The following is an 18,172-nucleotide window of genomic DNA, read 5'->3' on the forward strand; positions in this document are numbered from 1 at the left end:
GAACATTTGTGCACTGTACAAACTGCACAGCCATATATAGAGGACTGTTTCTGTGGCCCGGAAAAGATAGGGACTCCTCCGTTACCATCATGTCCTTTCCCAGGACTGCTGGGAGCTCAGCCCCAACTTGCAAAGCCACTCTGAGCAAGCCAATTCCATTCCCTGGGCCAGTTTCTTCTCATCTATAAAATGAAAGTATCATATTCCATCTGAGAGAGAAACATTTTATCCATACATTACTCCAGTGACTTGCAGTTGGTTTGAGAAGAATTCTGAAGCCACATCTGAGCTCATCAGGGAGAAGTGCAGGGATGGATTAGTAATGTCTTCCCTGGGCAAGAGAATGGAAGGTTGTAGGCCATGTGCTTTGTGTCTCCAAGTTTGGGACCACATGGTCTCTAAGCACCCTTCCTGCTCTAATAATCTTTGAGAAGCAGCACAGTTAAAGAATGCAGACTCTAATGCCTGACAGTGCTGATTCAGCTCTAGCTGTGTGGTCCTGAGTAACTCACCTTACCACTCGGAGCCTCAATTTTCTGATCTATAAATGGGGATGATAACAACTAACTGATTATCATCATCATCATCAAACTAGGGTCAGGATGGGGGATAAAGGTACAGGCCGTAGCACAGGGTTGGCACTACATCTCACGTGCTTAGTGCTCACCAAACAGTAGTTAAGGTCATAGTTGTCATTGCTGTGAGTCTGGGGGCCCTTTCCCCAACCAGCCAAACTTCAGAGCAGAATACTTAGGACCAGACTTCAGTATCCCTTCTTAGCATCTGCTTCAACCACTGGGCATGGGCCTCAGCCTTTGCCTGGTTGAACACTTCAGAGGCTCCTGGACCCCTGAATTCTTGTCTTATCACAGAAATCCTCCCTTATAGCTCCACCATGTCTTCTAGTACTCAGCCCCTCTGGAAAATCCCCCTTCCTCATGGCCAGCGTCTTTCACCTCTCTAGGTCCTCTTGCATGTTGGATGAGGGTCACTGACCTGGGGATTGGCGAACTGCCTCAAGATCTTTCTTTATTAATTCAACAAATATGTGTTGGTTCTAAGGACCCACAAATGACCTAGTCCCTGACTTCAGTAAGCTCCTGTCTGGTCATGGAGGCAATGAGTAGTAGTAATAATAAAATTTTAAACAATGAAGATGTTGATGACATTGAGAATGCACCGAATGGTTTCCAAGAGCCAGGGCCAATGCTGAGCACATTTTACACATTATCTCACTTAAGCCCATGGCCTTGGATCAAACAGACCTGGGTTCAGATGCTGGCACTGGCCACTTTCTAACTGTGTGACCTTAAGCAAATCACAATTTTGCTAAGCCTTAGTTTCCTGATCTGTTAAATGGGATAATTGTAGGCAGTACATCATAGGACTATTCTGAGAATCACACAAGATGCATAACATACTTAACCATGACAGACACTTAAGACACTTAAAAACAATAATAGTTAATATTTACTGAGCGCTCACTATTATGCTAAGTCCTTTACACAAAAATCCAATGAAATGGGAATTATTCTTCTTCCCACTTTACATATGAGGAAACTGAGCCATAGAGACGTAAGTCACTTTACCAGAAATCACACAGATAGTAAGTGACACCATTGGGACTCAAACCCAAGGAGTTCGGCTTCAGAGTCTGTGCTCTTTTTTTTTTTTTTTTTTGCGATACGCGGGCCTCTCACTGTTGTGGCCTCTCCCATTGCGGAGCACAGGCTCCGGACGCACAGGCTCAGCGGCCATTGCTCACGGGCCCAGCCGCTCCGCGGCATGTGGGATCTTCCCGGACCGGGGCACGAACCTGTGCCCCCTGCATCGGCAGGCGGACTCTCAAGCACTGTGCCACCAGGGAAGCCCGAGTCTGTGCTTTTAACTGCCTCTGTATATGTGTCAGATAATTTTTTTTTTTTTTTTTTTTGCGGTACGCGGGCCTCTCACTGTTGTGGCCACTCCCATTGCGGAGCACAGGCTCTGGACACGCAGGCTCAGCGGCCATGGCTCACAGGCCCAGCCGCTCCGCGGCATGTGGGACCTTCCCGGACCGGGGCACGAACCCGCGTCCCCTGCATCGGCAGGCGGACTCTCAACCACTGCGCCACCAGGGAAGCCCCAGATAATTATTATTATTGATTTTCATATCAAATTGAGATGCAGGCATTATTGTGCCCATTTTATAGATGAGAAATTGAGAGTTGGAGCAGTTCCCGGACTTGTCCAAGGTTACTTGTGAGGGAGTGACAGCCAGCTCTCCACCCGAGCATGACAGATGCTCTGCCAGGAGCGGAACAGACCTGGGATCCAAGGAGACCCAGTGTGGTGGGGATGCAGGGGGTTACGACCCCCAGAGCCAGGCTGAGAACACTGTGCTGTGCTTTCTCCCCAGCCGAGTACCAGACAAGCATCCAGGAGAAGCTGCCCCTCATCATCGGCTCCTCGGCAGCTGGCCTGGTCTTCCTCATTGCCGTGGTTGTCATCGCCATCGTGTGTAACAGGTGGGTAGTGACCCCCGGCCTGGTCCAGGCCTGGCTGTCCAAGAGGGCTGTCCGCCCATTCTGCCATTCCTGAATAGTGTCTGTGAACAGAGGGGACAGGAGGGGCTCGGGTGGCCTGGAGACCCACAAGTGGCCTCCCACTGCCTAAATGGCCACCGTTGGCAGTCCATCCCTTTGAGTCAAGCATTGCCCTGGACAAGTCCACTATTCGAGGAGGTGGCACATTGAGACACTAATACTCCAGCATGAAGGGACGTCTCAGAACAGTGGGTGGGAAAGGCTGCAGGATGCCGGGAGCCAGGGATGGTGGAGAGGGAGTACCAATCACCCTACTTTCTGCTCTAGTAGAAGCCCCTTCATGAATAGGGCCATAAGCAGGCTGAGGAACTCGGGTAAGCCCCACCCCTGGCTGAGGTGGCTGGAAGGAAGGGGACACAGACAGGAAGAGGTGCAGGAAAGGGCATCCCAAGTGGCTGGCACAGCATAGGCAAAGGCAGGCGATGGGACCGGTTCCTGGACTTCTGCTGGGCTTAATGCAAAGACTCTCCCTTCTTCCTTAGAGCTCCCCACTTAAGAACAGACTAGGGCTTCCCTGGTGGCGCAGTGGTTGAGAGTCCGCCTGCCGATGCAGGGGACATGGGTTCGTGCCCCGGTCCGGGAGGATCCCACATGCTGTGGAGCGGCTGGGCCCGTGAGCCATGGCCGCTGAGCCTGCGCGTCCGGAGCCTGTGCTCCACAACGGGAGAGGCCACAACAGAGAGAGGCCCGCCTACCGCAAAAAAAAAAAAGAACAGACTAGGTCATAAGGTCAGATGGACAGAAGCCCCTGAGTTTCTGGGGCCAGGGGCCATGGCCAGACATGACTATGCTCTTTGAAAGGGGCTCAGCTGGAGAGGGGACAGGGGAAATCGTGAGCCTGGACTTGAAGTGGGAGAGGTGGCAAGAGCTGAGTGGGACCAGGGCGGGTGAGGCTGCTCGGCCAGGGGCCAGCAGGGCGTCCTCTGGCAACGGGGTGGTTTCAAGGGCCTGCCCACCCTCTCCCTATCAGCTACTGTGGCTCCCAGCTCCCTGGGCGCCTCCAGGTGGCTCCAGCCCTTTGCTCTTGTTCCAGAAGACGGGGGTTTGAGCGTGCTGACTCGGAGTACACGGACAAGCTGCAGCACTACACCAGTGGCCACAGTATGTATACCCCAGTGGGGCCAGCACCCCGGGCCCTCACTGTCAGTGCCCAGCAACCTGTCCAGCCTTCTTTCACTGTCTCCACCCTTGCTGCGGTCAGACTGTTGCCCAGCGGTTCCCCGAACAAACGTACACATGCCACTCCCTCTGCCTGAAGCACTCTCCCCTCTCTTTACCTGGGTCCCTCCCTCTCCCTCAGGCCTCATCATATACAGACCCCTCTGAGAAGCCTTCCCTGACCCCACCCTGGATTTAGGGCCCTCATCTGTGCTTACACTGCGCCCCCCTACCTGGCTGCGCGGTGACCTGCTTCCTTTCTCCCCACCATTACGCTGGGGGCACGTGGGGACCTGAAATTTTCTGACACTCACCACTGCTTCCCCAGCGCCAGCTGGCAGCCCTGCACACAGCAGGCACTGGGTACAGCCTTGCAGAATAAACACAGGAGATGAGTGAGATGGTGAGAAGCCCAGGCTAGAGAAGGGAGGCAGGAGGCCCCCTGCTGTGCCTGCTCAGTGCCTCCATTTCCTGTGCCCTCCCACCCCACCTTCAGCCAGGTCTGGGGGCACGTGAGCCACACACTCCCAGAGCAGATGCCCCTCCTGGGGAGCGGGTCAGAGAGAAGAGCAGGGCAGAGATTCCTCTCCATCTGACCCTGGCAGAACCAACAACCTGTGCAGGGAGGGGACATGTGGGTCCTCGCTTCGGTTCACTCAGCAAACAGGAATTCCAAATGGGCTCAGTGGGGTACCGCAGGGCTCCTCAGTTGGCCACCAAGTAAGGGGGGGTCATCAGCACATCGCTTCATTTGTCACGTATTTGTTGTGGCCCATTATGTATGTCAGGCCATGCTCTTGGTGCTGGGGACACACAAGTAAACAAACCAAATATCCCTGCCCTGGTGGAACTTATCTCCTAGTGGGAGGCACAGGGAATTTTTTAAAACACATGCAATAAATGAGTAAAGCGTATGGTATATCAGAAGATGAGAAGTGCCATGGGAAAAAAAGCAAAGTAGAACAGGGTGATTGGGAGCTGCAGGGCTCAGCGCTTCATTTTTAAATAGGGGGGAAGGGGTGGGCCTCAGCGAGAGGGCTTCCTCTGAACAAAGGTGCAGAGGGGCTGGGGGAGCGAACTGTGTAGAACCTGAGGGAAGAGCATCCCAGGCAGAGGGAATAGCCAGTGCAAAGGCCCTGGGGCTGGAACGTGTCTGGCAGGTTCAGAAACAGCCAGGAAGCTAGTGTGACTGGAGCAGAGTGAGGAGACAGGAGCGGGAGGTATGAGGGGCCATGACATGCAGATTCTTATCAACCGTTGCAGGACCTTGGTTTTCATTCTGAGTGAAATGAGAAGCCTCTGGAAGGGTCTGAGCAAAAGACTGATGTGCTCTGAGTTACAGTTTTCACAGGATTTCTCTGGCTGCCATGTGGAGAATGGACTGAAGGGGCTAGGCTGTGCCAGGCAAGGACAGAACAGGGACCGTGAGGTGGCTGCTGGGATAATCCAGGGAAGATATGATGGTGGCTGGACCAGGGTGGCAACGGGGGAGGTGGTGGGAAGGGGTTGGACTCTGACACACTTTGAAAGTAGAGCCACCAGATTTGCTGCAGGATTGGATACAGGGTATGCAAGAAAGAGCAAAGCCAAGGAGTTCTAGATCTTAAGCCTCTGGGTAAGACTTAACTTGAAGTAAAAGTTCCTGGGCTTAAAAATCATTTTAGACATAAAGCTAAAAATAATTAAACCATTGAAATTTCCAGAAGACAATTTAGGTCACTATTTAACTGATATGTGGATGGAAAAGCACAAAACCAATGGAAGGACCATAAGACAAAGGTGGACAAATTTAACTACACAGAAATGAAAATCCACCTGTATGTTAAAAATAAAAGTCATAAATTCCATCACCCCATCCTACTCCCCAAGTAATAAAATCATGATCGTAGATGTAGCATAAACATACTGTGTTCTGTGTGCCAAGAACTCTTTTAATGCTTAATGTGTGTTTATTCATTTAATCCTGATAATTTCCCACTTTGAGTATGAGGAAACCAGGACACAGAGAGGTCCCACAGCTGTGCAAGGCAAAAACTAGGGTACAAACCTAGGGTGTCTGGCTCCAGAGCACACACACTTAGCCACGCTGTGCTACCTACACCCTTCTGAGCTAGAATAAGACAGGCTCACATGCTCCGTCACCTGGAACCATTTGGGAGCATCACTATTTAGAGGGCGAGTCAGTAACAAGGAAACAGGTGACAGCAGGGATTTGTTTTCAAAATAGACCCCAGAATAGAACGTGTTGTTCACAGATCAACACATTCTCAAGCTCAAGCTCCCACGCCCTGCATCTGAGCAGGATTTTGTTTTTTGTTTTTTTCTCAAAGCACTGCCAGCCCTGTGATCGCATATCCACCAGCAACCCTCTGTGGCTGGGACAGAGGAGGAAGCTGAGGCCCGGGTATGTGTGTGATGGCTCAAAGTCACCCTCACGGGCTCATGTTTTCCATCATTCAGCAGGTGCTGAATGAGTACCGAGGGCTATGGTGCCTGGATGTGGAGCCAGGGGGACTCACCTGGTTTCTCAGCCATACTCTGCTACTGGCCAGCTAGGTGACCTTGGGGAAGCCATCAAACCTCTCTGAGCCTTGGCGTCTTTATATGGGAAGCAGTAGGAATGATACTTTCACAGAATTATGAGGATTAAAGGATTTAATGGATATTAAAGTGCTTTGTAATAATAATATTTAACAATAGCCAACTCTTCATGATAACAGTTAACAATTATTCAGTGCTTTCTATTTGCCAAATACTGTACAAAGCCCTTTAAAAAGATTCTCATTTAATCTTTGCAACCCCCTTACAAGGTAGGGGATTTGTTTACTTATTATCTCCATTTTGTAGATGAAAGAAGTGAGGCACAGAGAGGTTAAGTAACTTGCCCAAGTTCACACAGCCAGATCAATACAGTGGTTGATCTTGAATTCAAACCCGTAAAGCAGCTTATTTGTGACCATTATTACTGGCAGATCCAGAATTCAAATCCAGGTCTCTGGATGCCTGGATCCTCCTTCCCTCATCCTGAATTTCCCATGTGGGTTCAGGATGGCAGTTGGTGACCCTGACAGTCATAGATCATCCAAGAGTCCAATATTTTCTGAAGACTCTTGCCTGCAGGGGTCCTCATCCAACTTCAGTTCAGCAAATGCCCCTCCCGGGAGCCAGGCCTTGTGCAAGGCTCTGGCCACAAGGAGCTTACATTCTATCCCAAGACACAGGCTGGGGAAGCACCCAGAGCAAACTGGTAGCCTGGCAGTTGTAAGTGTAGATTTTACAGCCTGGATTCAAACGACACTTCTGTCATTTATTAGCTGTGTCCATGTCCCCTTGGACAGGTCATTTAACCTTTCTTATACCACAGTTTCTTCATCAAAAATGGGGGGGATAATATTATGTTGGACCAAATGAAATTGCCATTTCTGTAGGTCCGAAGCAGTCAAATATTGGCAGTTTCATAGAGCTCAGCTTAATAATACTATTTACCTGGGAAGATTGTTAGGGAGGATTAATTGGGCCGATGCCTATAAAGTACCTAGAAAAGGGTCTCGTATGTGGTAAATCCATGCTAAACTGTGAGCCAATATTAATGGTGAGGTGAAACCAAAGGGTCACCAAAGCAGGGATGGCTGTGCTCAGAGCCGTACATTCAAAAGCGTTTATTAAGCACCTACTTTATACCACCTTCACGTATACTCCAGAGAAAACATTCTAGAGCAAGAGCCCACAACTCGGGGTTCACAGACTCCTAGAGCTTCCAGGGCCTGTGAACATTCCAAAATTATATGCTGACTATGGGCATGTGCACATACACGTGAATACTTTGCCAACAAGCCGATTCATAGCTTTCATCAGGCACTCATGACTCCAAACAGGTGGAGAGAGAAAACCAGGGCACGTCAATGAGTAATGCTGTTATTCTTCCAGTAAACATCTATTGAGCACCCTCTATGTGCCAGGCCCTGGGATTTAGCAAGAACGAGATAGACATGGCTTCTGTCCCTCTGGGGGAGAGAGGGTAAAGCAAGCCCTCACAGGCAGGAGAGTGTTCCAGAAAGGGGTGGCAGGAGGCTGTGGGCCTGTGAATCTGGGAGCCCTGATACAAGGTAGAAAAGCCATACAGACATCGGTGGGAGTGGGTGTGGAGACAGGGCAGCAGGAGCCTGAGGAGAAGGCATTGGCCTCCACTGGAGAGATCCAGGCAGGCTTCACAAGGGAGGTGGCATTTGATCTGGACACAAGGGAGGAAAAGGGTGTTCCAGGTTGAGAGAACCACATGAACAAAAGCACAGAGGCAAGCAATTATGAGGTGTGTCTGGGACCTCTGGGTAAATAATTCCTTGTGCTGGCATATAGAGGAACAAGGGAGCTGTAAGTGGAGCCCCTCATGGAGCACTTGGAATGCCAACTGAAGGCATGCACCTCTGTCCTGTAAGGGATAGAGAGCCCTCCTGACTAGCACTCCTGATCAAGGCTTGGGACGGCATCTGATTGGTTGGCAGCACCCAACTAGGCTTTGAGCTCCTGCCGTGCTTCTCCTTAGCTCCCTGAGCTGACCCGTTCCTGTCCTTCCTCCCCGGCTGGCCCGGCAGGAAGGGCTTGCCCCAGTTCTGTTGGGAGGGAGACTGAAAGTCAGTCGCCAAGAACCACAGGCCAGACACTGAGTCTGGGCAAAAAGAGCATCTCCGGGGAGCTGATGCACCCTCTCTGAGGAGGGCTGACTTGGGGAAGGAGTCACACCTGAGTACTCTAGGAGGAGGACGCATGGACCAGATCTGGGTGGATTTCCTCCAGGGGCAGTGAGCATGGTGATTAAGAGTCCCGGCCCTCAGCTCAATTCTGACAGACCTGGGTTCAAATCCTGGCTGTGCCATTTGCTAGCTGTGTGGCCTTGGGCAGATTGCTTGGCCTCTCTGAGCTGCAGTTTTCTCACATGTGAAATGAGAATAATGATCCCTTCCTCCAAGAGGTGATGGGTGGAGAAGAAGAGATTATGCATATAAAGAGCCTGGCACAGTGTCGTGCACAGACAAACAGCTAAGAAAGTGGAAGCTGGTATTATTCTTCTTCTATCTCTATCATCTGGATTCTGTCGTCCGACACTGAGTGTCTGTTATGTGCAGAGCGTTATACAGTATGGCGGGGAGAAAGGAATGAGAACAAAACACGCACCCATCCCCCTCTTCCCAGGCTCCCACAGTCTAAGACGGTGGTTCTTAACTTCTTTAGGGTCTCAGACTCCTCTGAGTCTGCTAAAAGTTTTGGATCCTATGGCCGGAGAAACATAAATATGCATATGTATGTATATAAAATTATAAGACAGAAAAATCCAGAAAAAAAATCTATACTCAGGGATAGATTTTTGGAGAACTTTTACTTTCAACAATATATATTTACATAAATTTTAAACTATTTATAAGGAGCATAAACTACTTTTCTAATTCGAAGGGACAATAATAATAAATGCATTCCATTTCAGCAGCCCCACCAAACCCATCCTGGGACTGCCAAGTGGTTCACAGACCCAAATTAAGAAAACCCTGACCTAAAGGGCTAGACAGACACCCACACAAATAATCCAAAATAAGAATAATGTATTAGAGCAGCAGTTGGCAAGCTTTTCTGTAAAGGGTCAGACAGTAAATATTTTAGGCTCAGCAGGCCTTATGGTCTCTGTTGTAACTGCTCAACTCAGCCACTGTAGCGTGAAAGCAGCCACAGGCAAAGGAATGTGTGTGGCCGTGTTCCAATAAAACTTTATTTATGATACTTTATTACAAAATGGGCAGTGGGCCATTTTGCCAACCCCTGTGTTAGAGGTTCCAGCTCTTGGAATACTGGAATGTCTGAATTAGAGGCTGAGAGTGGTCAACTAACATGTCCAAGATCACGCAACTGAGCAGGGCTGTGGCCTCACTCACCAACCAGCCAAGCCTTGCTACGGCCCAGGGACTTCAGCTCCCAACTCCCAGAGCTGCTGCCTCCAAAGTCACAGCTCCTGAAGCCGTGGGAGGATGTGGGCAGGGAGCTGGGGAGCCAGAGGGAGGCCCAGGCTGGGTGAGGGCCAGATGGTCTGGGAAGTGGAAGACTAGTTATCTGGGAGGGGGAATGAGGGATAGATCATCTTTCCCTTCCTTCAAAGCATTTTGCTGACTCAGTGCTGGGGTCAGAATTGGGTCTTTAACAACCAAGTTACAGTCTTCCCTTCTGCATCAAAAAGTAAAAATCCACATCAGATGAGGAATCAACTTCATATGCCCCATGTCCAGCCTCACACTGAGCACCAGGGAATTTGAGATCCAGAAAGGTTTAAGACTTGGCTAGCGGGGGGACCTGGAAGGTGGGCCCAGGAGCCATGATTACTCAGACCCTTGTGAGGCAGCCCTTCCAGTGCCTGAGAGGGCTAAGGCAGCCAGGAAGTCTCCTGAGGGGAGAGGAGGCTTGAATTAGGCCTTGAAAGGCAGGGAGATCTCCTTAGCAGAAGCCCAAGAACACGGTCTGTTGCCTGCTCTTTCTATATTTTTGTTCCATTTCTCTCTCTTCCTTCTTGACTTCCTCTTCCTTTACTTTGCACCCCCTGATTGTCTATCACAAGAGTGATAAGCCTATCTATCCGTTCATGCCCACACTCATAACAGACATTGTTAATCAATCTTGACAGTCTTTTAACTGCTCCAGGAAGCCATTATTAATCAATTAGAGTTGGAACAAAAACTAGAACCTATTTGCTATCCCTGCTGACCTCTCTGTTCCCCTCACCCTTCTACTCAGCTCAGTGCCCATGTGCTCACTGAGACCCAGAGAGGTCAAGTGAAATGCAGGGGCTTGCCCCATTCCTACAGGGGCCACATGGGAGTGTACCTCCCTCCACCGAGGGACTGGCTCTCACTTTTCTATCTGTCCACATCTTGTGTCTGTGCACATGACTGAGCCTGGTCTTCTGTCCCAGTGACCCCAGGCATGAAGATCTACATTGACCCTTTCACCTACGAGGACCCCAATGAGGCAGTGCGGGAGTTTGCCAAGGAAATTGACATCTCCTGTGTCAAAATTGAGCAGGTGATCGGAGCAGGTAGGTAACTGGTACCCTCTCAGGTACCGTGACCTCAGCCACGGGTCAGGGGACCACCCCAGTGTGTACTCCTGGGATAGAGGGCAGGATGTGGGGCAGGAGCATCAGAGGACCCTCCAAGGCCTGAAGGCTCAGAATACCCAAGGTGGAAGGGCCCTCAAAGTTCGCCCAGTAAAACTACTTCATCACCAAATGAGGAAACTGAGGCACAGGACTGGGAAAGAACTTGCACATCACATCAGAGATTGAGCTAAGTCTGGAACCCAGATCTCTGGACTTAGTCTAGTGCTTTGTCCTTCCCACCATTCATCCCAGGTCCCTCGCTCCATCTCCCCAGGTTCCCCTACATCCTTACCCCACACCCAGCCAAATACCACAGGACGGCCATGAAAGGTTTCCTCTTACTCCCAAAGGTGGCTGAGACTCTTCTGGGCCCTTGCATTCTATAAAGGGGTTCTGTGTCTGGGAGGATGAGCTGACCACTGAGGAGGAAAAGCTCCTGCAGGTCCCAGGAGCAGAGGTTATAGGGAACAGGGAGGGAGGTGGCACTTCCACTTGGTAAGTGACATCCTGCCTCTTTTGGTGTGTCTGTCCCAGGGGAGTTTGGTGAAGTATGCAGCGGCCACCTGAAGCTGCCAGGCAAGAGAGAGATCTTTGTAGCCATCAAGACGCTCAAGTCGGGCTATACTGAGAAGCAGCGCCGGGACTTCCTGAGCGAGGCCTCCATCATGGGCCAGTTCGACCACCCCAACGTCATCCACCTGGAGGGTGTTGTCACCAAGAGCACACCTGTGATGATCATCACTGAGTTTATGGAGAATGGCTCCCTGGACTCCTTCCTCCGGGTAGGGGAAGCCAAGAGTGGTGGGGCAGGAAAAGGAGTGGTAGGCATAGCTTTATACTGTCAGAGCCTGAAATGGTCTTGGAAAGATCTAGGTCAAGAATGGCTTGCTTGCTGCCACTTTCCATTCCTTTACCCATGCCAGGCATTGCTAATAAATCCCAGACTCTGTCCCACTAAACCCAGAAGCAATCTCAGAATCCGTCTCAATCCAGGAAACCACAGTGAGTTGATCAGAGTTTGCATACAACCTGAAATCTGTTCCCTCCAAGCTCTTAGCCAGCCTTCTCATTATGCACAAGAGAAAACTGAGGCTCTAAGAGAAGTAGAGTTTGCCCAGTGTCACCCAGAGGGTCGAGATGAGAGCCAGGACTGGAACAAGGTTTCTTGACCCTGAGTCCAGAGTTTTTACCAGATTTGGATTTTCCCAAAGCTGTACAGGGAGAGAGTTCAGAGCACAAGGCCAACAGAGGAAAGTTTCTAGGCCCCCCAAGAGATCACAGTCAACCAGCTAGACAAAGAGCACTAACTAGGAATCAGAAGTATGCCATCAGACTAGGTGCTATTTAATAAATATTTATTAAACACCTAGTACGTGCTAGGCACCTTCCATGCACCTTCTTGTTGAACTCTGACAGCCCTAGAAGGTGGGTGTTAGTTATCCCCATTTAACACACAGATGAGGAAACTGAGACTCAGAGAGGTTAGGTCACATGTCCAAGGTTGCACAGCCAGCAAGGGGCAGAGCCAGAGTCAAACCAGCTCCAGAGTCCATGTTCTCTCCACCACCCTGAAACTGGCCTCTCCTGGGCCTCCCTGAGGTCTCTTGAGCATCTGAGTCCTTCCCACTGAGAGCCCAGGCCAGGGCAGCAGGGTCCTGCTCCGGTTTCCCATTCTGAGAATGCTCCAGAGATCTGACTCATGCTCTTCCATTTACTCTGTGTTTCCTCCACTTCTCCCGAAGCAAAATGATGGGCAGTTCACAGTCATCCAGCTGGTGGGCATGCTGCGAGGCATCGCGGCCGGCATGAAATACCTGGCAGACATGAACTACGTCCACCGCGACCTGGCGGCCCGCAACATCCTCGTCAACAGCAACCTGGTCTGCAAGGTGTCTGACTTTGGGCTCTCACGCTTTCTGGAGGACGATACCTCAGACCCCACCTACACCAGTGCCCTGGTAAGATGGAGGCAGGGAACAGTGGAGTCACAGGGCCAGGGAGGAGGACGAATATCCATCTCTCCCCGCAATACGTTTTCACCAACACTTGCTCATGCTGAGCGCTGTGCTGGGCCCTGGAGACATAGAGACATAAACCATGTTTTCTGCCCTCTTGGAGCTCACAGATTGGTGGACACAGATGTCCAGAGCACCAGAGAGTGACGGGGCTGTGAGCTAGACACCAGCCTTGGGAGGCAGAGGAAGGCTTGCCAAGAAGGAGTGATAGCTGAGCTGAAAGCCAGGTGCCAGTAAAAGCTTGTCAGATGCCGTATTCTCATGGGGAGCTGTGACTGAAACACAGGCTGTCGGGGAAATTGGTGGGCACCCGTGCTGGAGAAGTAGGCAGGGCCAGATCGCGGAGACTCTTGACTGCCCAAGCTCAGGACTCTCTCCCGAAAGCTGTTGGGGTTGTTGAAGAGTTTTAAACAGAAAGGAATAAGACACAATCCCTAGCCTCAGAGAGCTCAGAGGTGGTTCAGATAGAGCCAGGTAAGTAGGCAAATGATATGAGTACTGCTCTCTGTTGAGAAGTGCCTGCTGATGGAGAGGTTATGGCACACAGTTGTAGGATTGAGAAGCATGAGCAACTCTTTGGGACTTAGGGAAAGATTTGCAGAGGGACTTCAAGGATGAGAAGGAGATTACCAGATGGCAGAGTGGGAAAAGGCACTTCATGCAGAGGGGAAGGCGTGTGCAAACGCCTGGAGGTCCAGAGCAGCGAGGTGAGTCCGGGGAACAGTAAGATACTTCGTGTGATTGTGCAGCACAGGGCACAGGGTGGGGAGCTTTGTGAGCAGAGGGCATATGAGGGTAAGCCTCCCACCCACTAACCCTCCTCATTCTGTTCCCCAGGGTGGGAAGATCCCCATCCGCTGGACGGCCCCAGAAGCCATCCAGTACCGGAAGTTCACCTCGGCCAGTGACGTCTGGAGCTATGGTATCGTCATGTGGGAGGTGATGTCCTATGGGGAGCGACCCTACTGGGACATGACCAACCAGGACGTAAGTCTCCAAGGGGATGGGCAGAGCCTCTCTGGCCAGCCAGACAGGAGGGGAAGATCCAGAATTTCTGGCCTTTTGCGTGTCTCTCGGGGGTGGGAACAAGGTCTCTGAGATCCCAGCCCGATGTTGGTTGATTCAAACATCTGCACGGGACCCTGGACTCTCCAGGGGACTCAGGAGTAGGAAAGGCCTACCCATCCACGAACCAGCAAATCTTCAGGATGCTGTCACCTGTGGCCGACCCTGAATGAGACCATATCTGCCCCTCAGGTGTTCACCACCCATATGGGAGACAAGACAGTTATTCTGGGAACCAGATGTAGTTATCAGGTGCTATGTATGATCAGGTACTAAAGTGGAGGAGGCAGGTGTCCAGCCCTGTAGGTGTTGGAGCAAGGGCAGTGTGGGCAAGATCAGCCAGGAAGTCTTCACAGACAGGTGGGACTCACACAGTAGTGGGACTTGGAGACGCGAGGGCTTCCAGTGGAAGGGACAGCCTGTGCAAAGGCCCAGAAGTGGGATGATGAGGGGTCATGTCGGGGAGCATGGAGAGGAAAGTTGATCCGAAAGGTCGATGAGGTTCAATAATGGGGTGTTGGAAAATCGATCCGAGGAATTCTGATTTGCAGCCACGCCAGAACAGGGAATGCTTGAGCAGGGAAGGTACCCACAGTCAAGCTGGGCAAGATGAATTTGGCCCTGGGGGCAGGAGAGTTTGGAGAGGTGTTTGGGCTCCTTTCCCCGACAGGAGAGCCAGGTGGGGTTGCCCACAGGAGGGTCAGCCTGGTGGACCCTGAGGCAGAGGGTATCTCAGGGTGCTGGGTGGGTGAGTGGGGGGAGCAGAACACCCAGCTGCCAGGCCAGACCGAGGCCACAGATGGTGGGAACCCGGATGAGGCACATACGGGGGCCGCCTCCAGGGAGTGGAGGTAGTTGCCACGGCAACCAAGCAAGTCTGTCCTGCCATGTACTGGGGGCAAGATGGGCCAGGCCAGAGGGCAGATGCTCTTACCTCACCCACCCAGCCCCACCGGGCCCCTGTGTTGTCCCCAGGTAATCAATGCCATAGAGCAGGACTATCGGCTGCCACCACCCATGGACTGCCCAAGCGCGCTGCACCAGCTCATGCTGGACTGCTGGCAGAAGGACCGCAACCACCGGCCCAAGTTCGGCCAGATCGTCAACACGCTGGACAAGATGATCCGCAACCCTAACAGCCTCAAAGCCATGGCGCCCCTCTCTTCCGGGTACCGCCCCACCTGTCCCGCCCCTTTTCCCAGTTCTGCCCTGGCCCCACCCCCTCTGGTAAAGCTGAATTGGGATGGGGAAGGACAGCACTAGTGTTTGTTGGAAAGATGACTACCTTGGGGTGCAGAGTGCAGGACACAGACTATCCTGAGAAGGAGAAGGAAGCCCAGTCTGGTAGAGGAAGCATCTTTTAAAGTATGGTCGGAGAGGACAGCTTTTAAGAGATATCGTCAGAATCTTGGTGAATAGATTTACTCCTCACTCAGTTTCCTCCTCCACACTTAAACCTGGACCCTCTGACTCGCATGTGCAACCTCCTCGACATGGCCAGGCTCACACACACATGCATGTACACGCACAAATATAGTCCCGTGCGTGTATGTGAACATACAGCTGGGCACAAACGCTCATGCTTGTGCTCACACACAATCTCACACACATGGAGACACCCATTCTCAGGCTCTCACACCTACACACGTCCACAGGTCCTTGAGCACACACGTTCAGAAGTACATACTCACCACACAAACACATGCACGCACGCCCCACACTCGGGTTGCCATCCTTGTATCAGAGAGACCGGCTCAGGAGGTGCGCTATAGCTCCAGTGATCCTGTAGCTTTGCTTCTCCCACTGGTCCCAGGGCGCCCTCCATCAGGTCTGCAGCCACCACTGCCTTGCCCGGGCAGCTTCAACAGGCCAGCCCTGGCCCTGCACACTCTTACACTTCAAGACTCTTGATCACACAAGGTTTCTGAGGGGCGTCCGGCTAGACGTCCTCGGGGTCCAGGGCTGCCTGTGGCCAGAGACTCTCTGGGCCCAAGTCCTTCCCCTGCCGAGTTCTTAGGGCCAAGAGATTTTCGTGTTTGCCTCTGCCCGTCCCTCCTCACCACGACCCTGCATCAGCCACTCCTGATTCTTCAGATAAAAATCACTCTGAGCTTTTAGCCTGAGGGTCACTTCACACCTCGCCTGCCAGGAAGTCATTCCCACTAGCCCCACCAGCTCTGTCTGGACTTTGGAGAGGCAGTCCACAAGATCAGCTTCCTGTAGCACAACCACGGTAGAGAAGGACAGAATGGCATCAGGGGAGGAAACAGCAAATACTCAGCACAGTTAGTCCAGCTGAAATCCCTCCTCCTCAAAAGAAGAAGCATGGCAAAGCATCTCCCGCCTCACCACTGTGGTCCAGCCTCTCCGCAGTCCCTGTAGAGGCTTCCCTAGACTTTCCAGGTAACCCCAGCTTTGAGTCCTGCACACACTCACTCTCGCCTACTCACACATATGTGTGCACATTTACGTGAGTTCAGACTCACTCCTGCTCTCACACAGAAATGCTCACATACATACACACTCACCTGCGTTCACACACATGGATGCACGCGTGCAGGTACCCACATAGCCTGCAAGTGTAGTGCTTACCTTCACCCCCAGGTCAGCATGTGCCCTGACCGTCCCCGTTGCCCACCCCACCCCCAGAATCAACCTGCCGCTGCTGGACCGCACGATCCCCGACTACACCAGCTTTAACACAGTGGACGAGTGGCTGGAGGCCATCAAGATGGGGCAGTACAAGGAGAGCTTCGCCAATGCCGGCTTCACCTCCTTCGATGTCGTGTCGCAGATGATGATGGAGTAAGTGCCCAGCCGCTTCCACCCACTGCCATTAGCCCCCCTCCCCACCCATCCCTCCACGCGGGGGGCTCTGGAAAGTGAGGAATAGACAGTGTCCCAGCAGGGATATGGGGGACCAAGGGGCAAGACGGCCAACACGGACTCACATTCATATCAACACCCAGGTCTCCTGCCACCCACTGGCCGCGACCTTGGGCAAATCACAGAACCCTTCTTAGCCCCAGTTTTCTCTTCTGTAAACTGGGGAGTGGTAGGAAGATGAAAGGAGATATAAAGTGAATGACTGGGTACTTAGTAAATGCAGGTTCCCTTCTCCTCCCCCGAAGCAGAGGAGACACGTGCACCTAGGCGCCCTGATTCCTAATCACGGGCTCCTCCCATCTCAACGTTCACTCACTCCAGCTCCAGACGCCCACCTATTCCCCCAGGCCCTTCACCCCCTCCCTTGCCCTCTCCAGCAGGAAACCCCCGGAAAAGCCCAGGCAGCTCTACCTGGAAAGAGACCCTCCACCCCCGCATTCCCCTAACACACGTGCTTCTCTCCCAAAGGGACATTCTCCGGGTTGGGGTCACCTTGGCTGGTCACCAGAAAAAAATCCTGAACAGTATCCAGGTGATGCGGGCACAGATGAACCAGATCCAGTCTGTGGAGGTTTGACGTTCACCTGCCTCGGCTCACCTCTTCCTCCAGGCCCCGCCCCCTCCGCCCCACATGCCGGCCCCCGGTTCTTCGTCCACCGCAGGGTCAGCCACCTGCCAGGAGGCCACGGGCCACAGGAAGAACCAAGCAGCGCTCCAGCCATGAGACGTCACCAAGAACACATGCAACTTCAGATGATGGAAAAAAGGGAATGGGGACAAAAGAAAATAGATCCCGGGAGGGGGCGGGAAATACAAGGAATAGTTTTTAAAGAGGATTCTCATAAGGAAAGTGATCATTGTTCTTGGACGAAAAAAAGGGCTTGGGAGATTCATGCAGTTTGTCCAATCGGAGATCAAAAGCAGTTTCTCTCCAACTCCCTCTGGGAAGGTGACCTGGCCGGAGCCAAGAAACACTTTCAGGAACACAAATGTGAAGGGAAGAGACGGGGGCCACACTTCTCTCCCGTCCCCGGGGCTGCTCTTCCAGGTCTCACTCTACAGCCACGCGCCAGGTGGATGGGCAGGCGACAGGCCGCCACCCCCGGAGCCGCTCTTGGAAAATCCAGTCCCGCTGCCTCTGGGCAAACAGAAGAATTTTTCGGTCTCTGGAGAATATTCTAGAAACTCCAGTGAAAGAGACTTGTTTCTCCTGTCAGCTCCCGGGGCTGAAAAGGGACTTTTGTCCTCCTGGGTCAGGGAGAACGTGGGGACACCAGAAAGGTCAGCCTTCCTGAGGTTGACCATCCCCCTCCCCCCGGTCTGCAGCT

The 18,172-nt window shown here is 52.1% G+C and overlaps 1 protein-coding gene across 4 annotated transcripts in view; it reads left to right on the top strand.

Moving 5' to 3' along the window:
• EPHB2 (EPH receptor B2) overlaps positions 1 to 17,674 on the top strand; it is a gene marked incomplete at both ends in the record, with an annotated part of 185,769 nt that extends 168,095 nt beyond the window's left edge. The window contains 10 exons of one of the 4 annotated variants that reach the window (XM_079698729.1): positions 2,399 to 2,507; positions 3,622 to 3,686; positions 10,693 to 10,815; positions 11,413 to 11,660; positions 12,621 to 12,836; positions 13,731 to 13,880; positions 14,934 to 15,127; positions 16,608 to 16,763; positions 17,313 to 17,415; positions 17,507 to 17,674. In XM_079698729.1, the coding sequence (XP_079554855.1) occupies positions 2,399 to 2,507; positions 3,622 to 3,686; positions 10,693 to 10,815; positions 11,413 to 11,660; positions 12,621 to 12,836; positions 13,731 to 13,880; positions 14,934 to 15,127; positions 16,608 to 16,763; positions 17,313 to 17,415; positions 17,507 to 17,674 (1,532 nt within the window). Of the gene's footprint in view, positions 1 to 2,398; positions 2,508 to 3,618; positions 3,687 to 10,692; positions 10,816 to 11,412; positions 11,661 to 12,620; positions 12,837 to 13,730; positions 13,881 to 14,933; positions 15,128 to 16,607; positions 16,764 to 17,312; positions 17,422 to 17,506 lie in introns of those variants that run through there. The other 3 variants (XM_079698730.1, XM_079698731.1, XM_079698732.1) reach the window with 3 other exon arrangements.
• Between the last annotated feature and the right edge of the window lie 498 nt (positions 17,675 to 18,172).

Source organism: Hyperoodon ampullatus (genome assembly GCF_949752795.1).
Source record: "Hyperoodon ampullatus genome assembly, chromosome: 2".
Lineage (NCBI taxonomy): Eukaryota > Metazoa > Chordata > Mammalia > Artiodactyla > Ziphiidae > Hyperoodon > Hyperoodon ampullatus.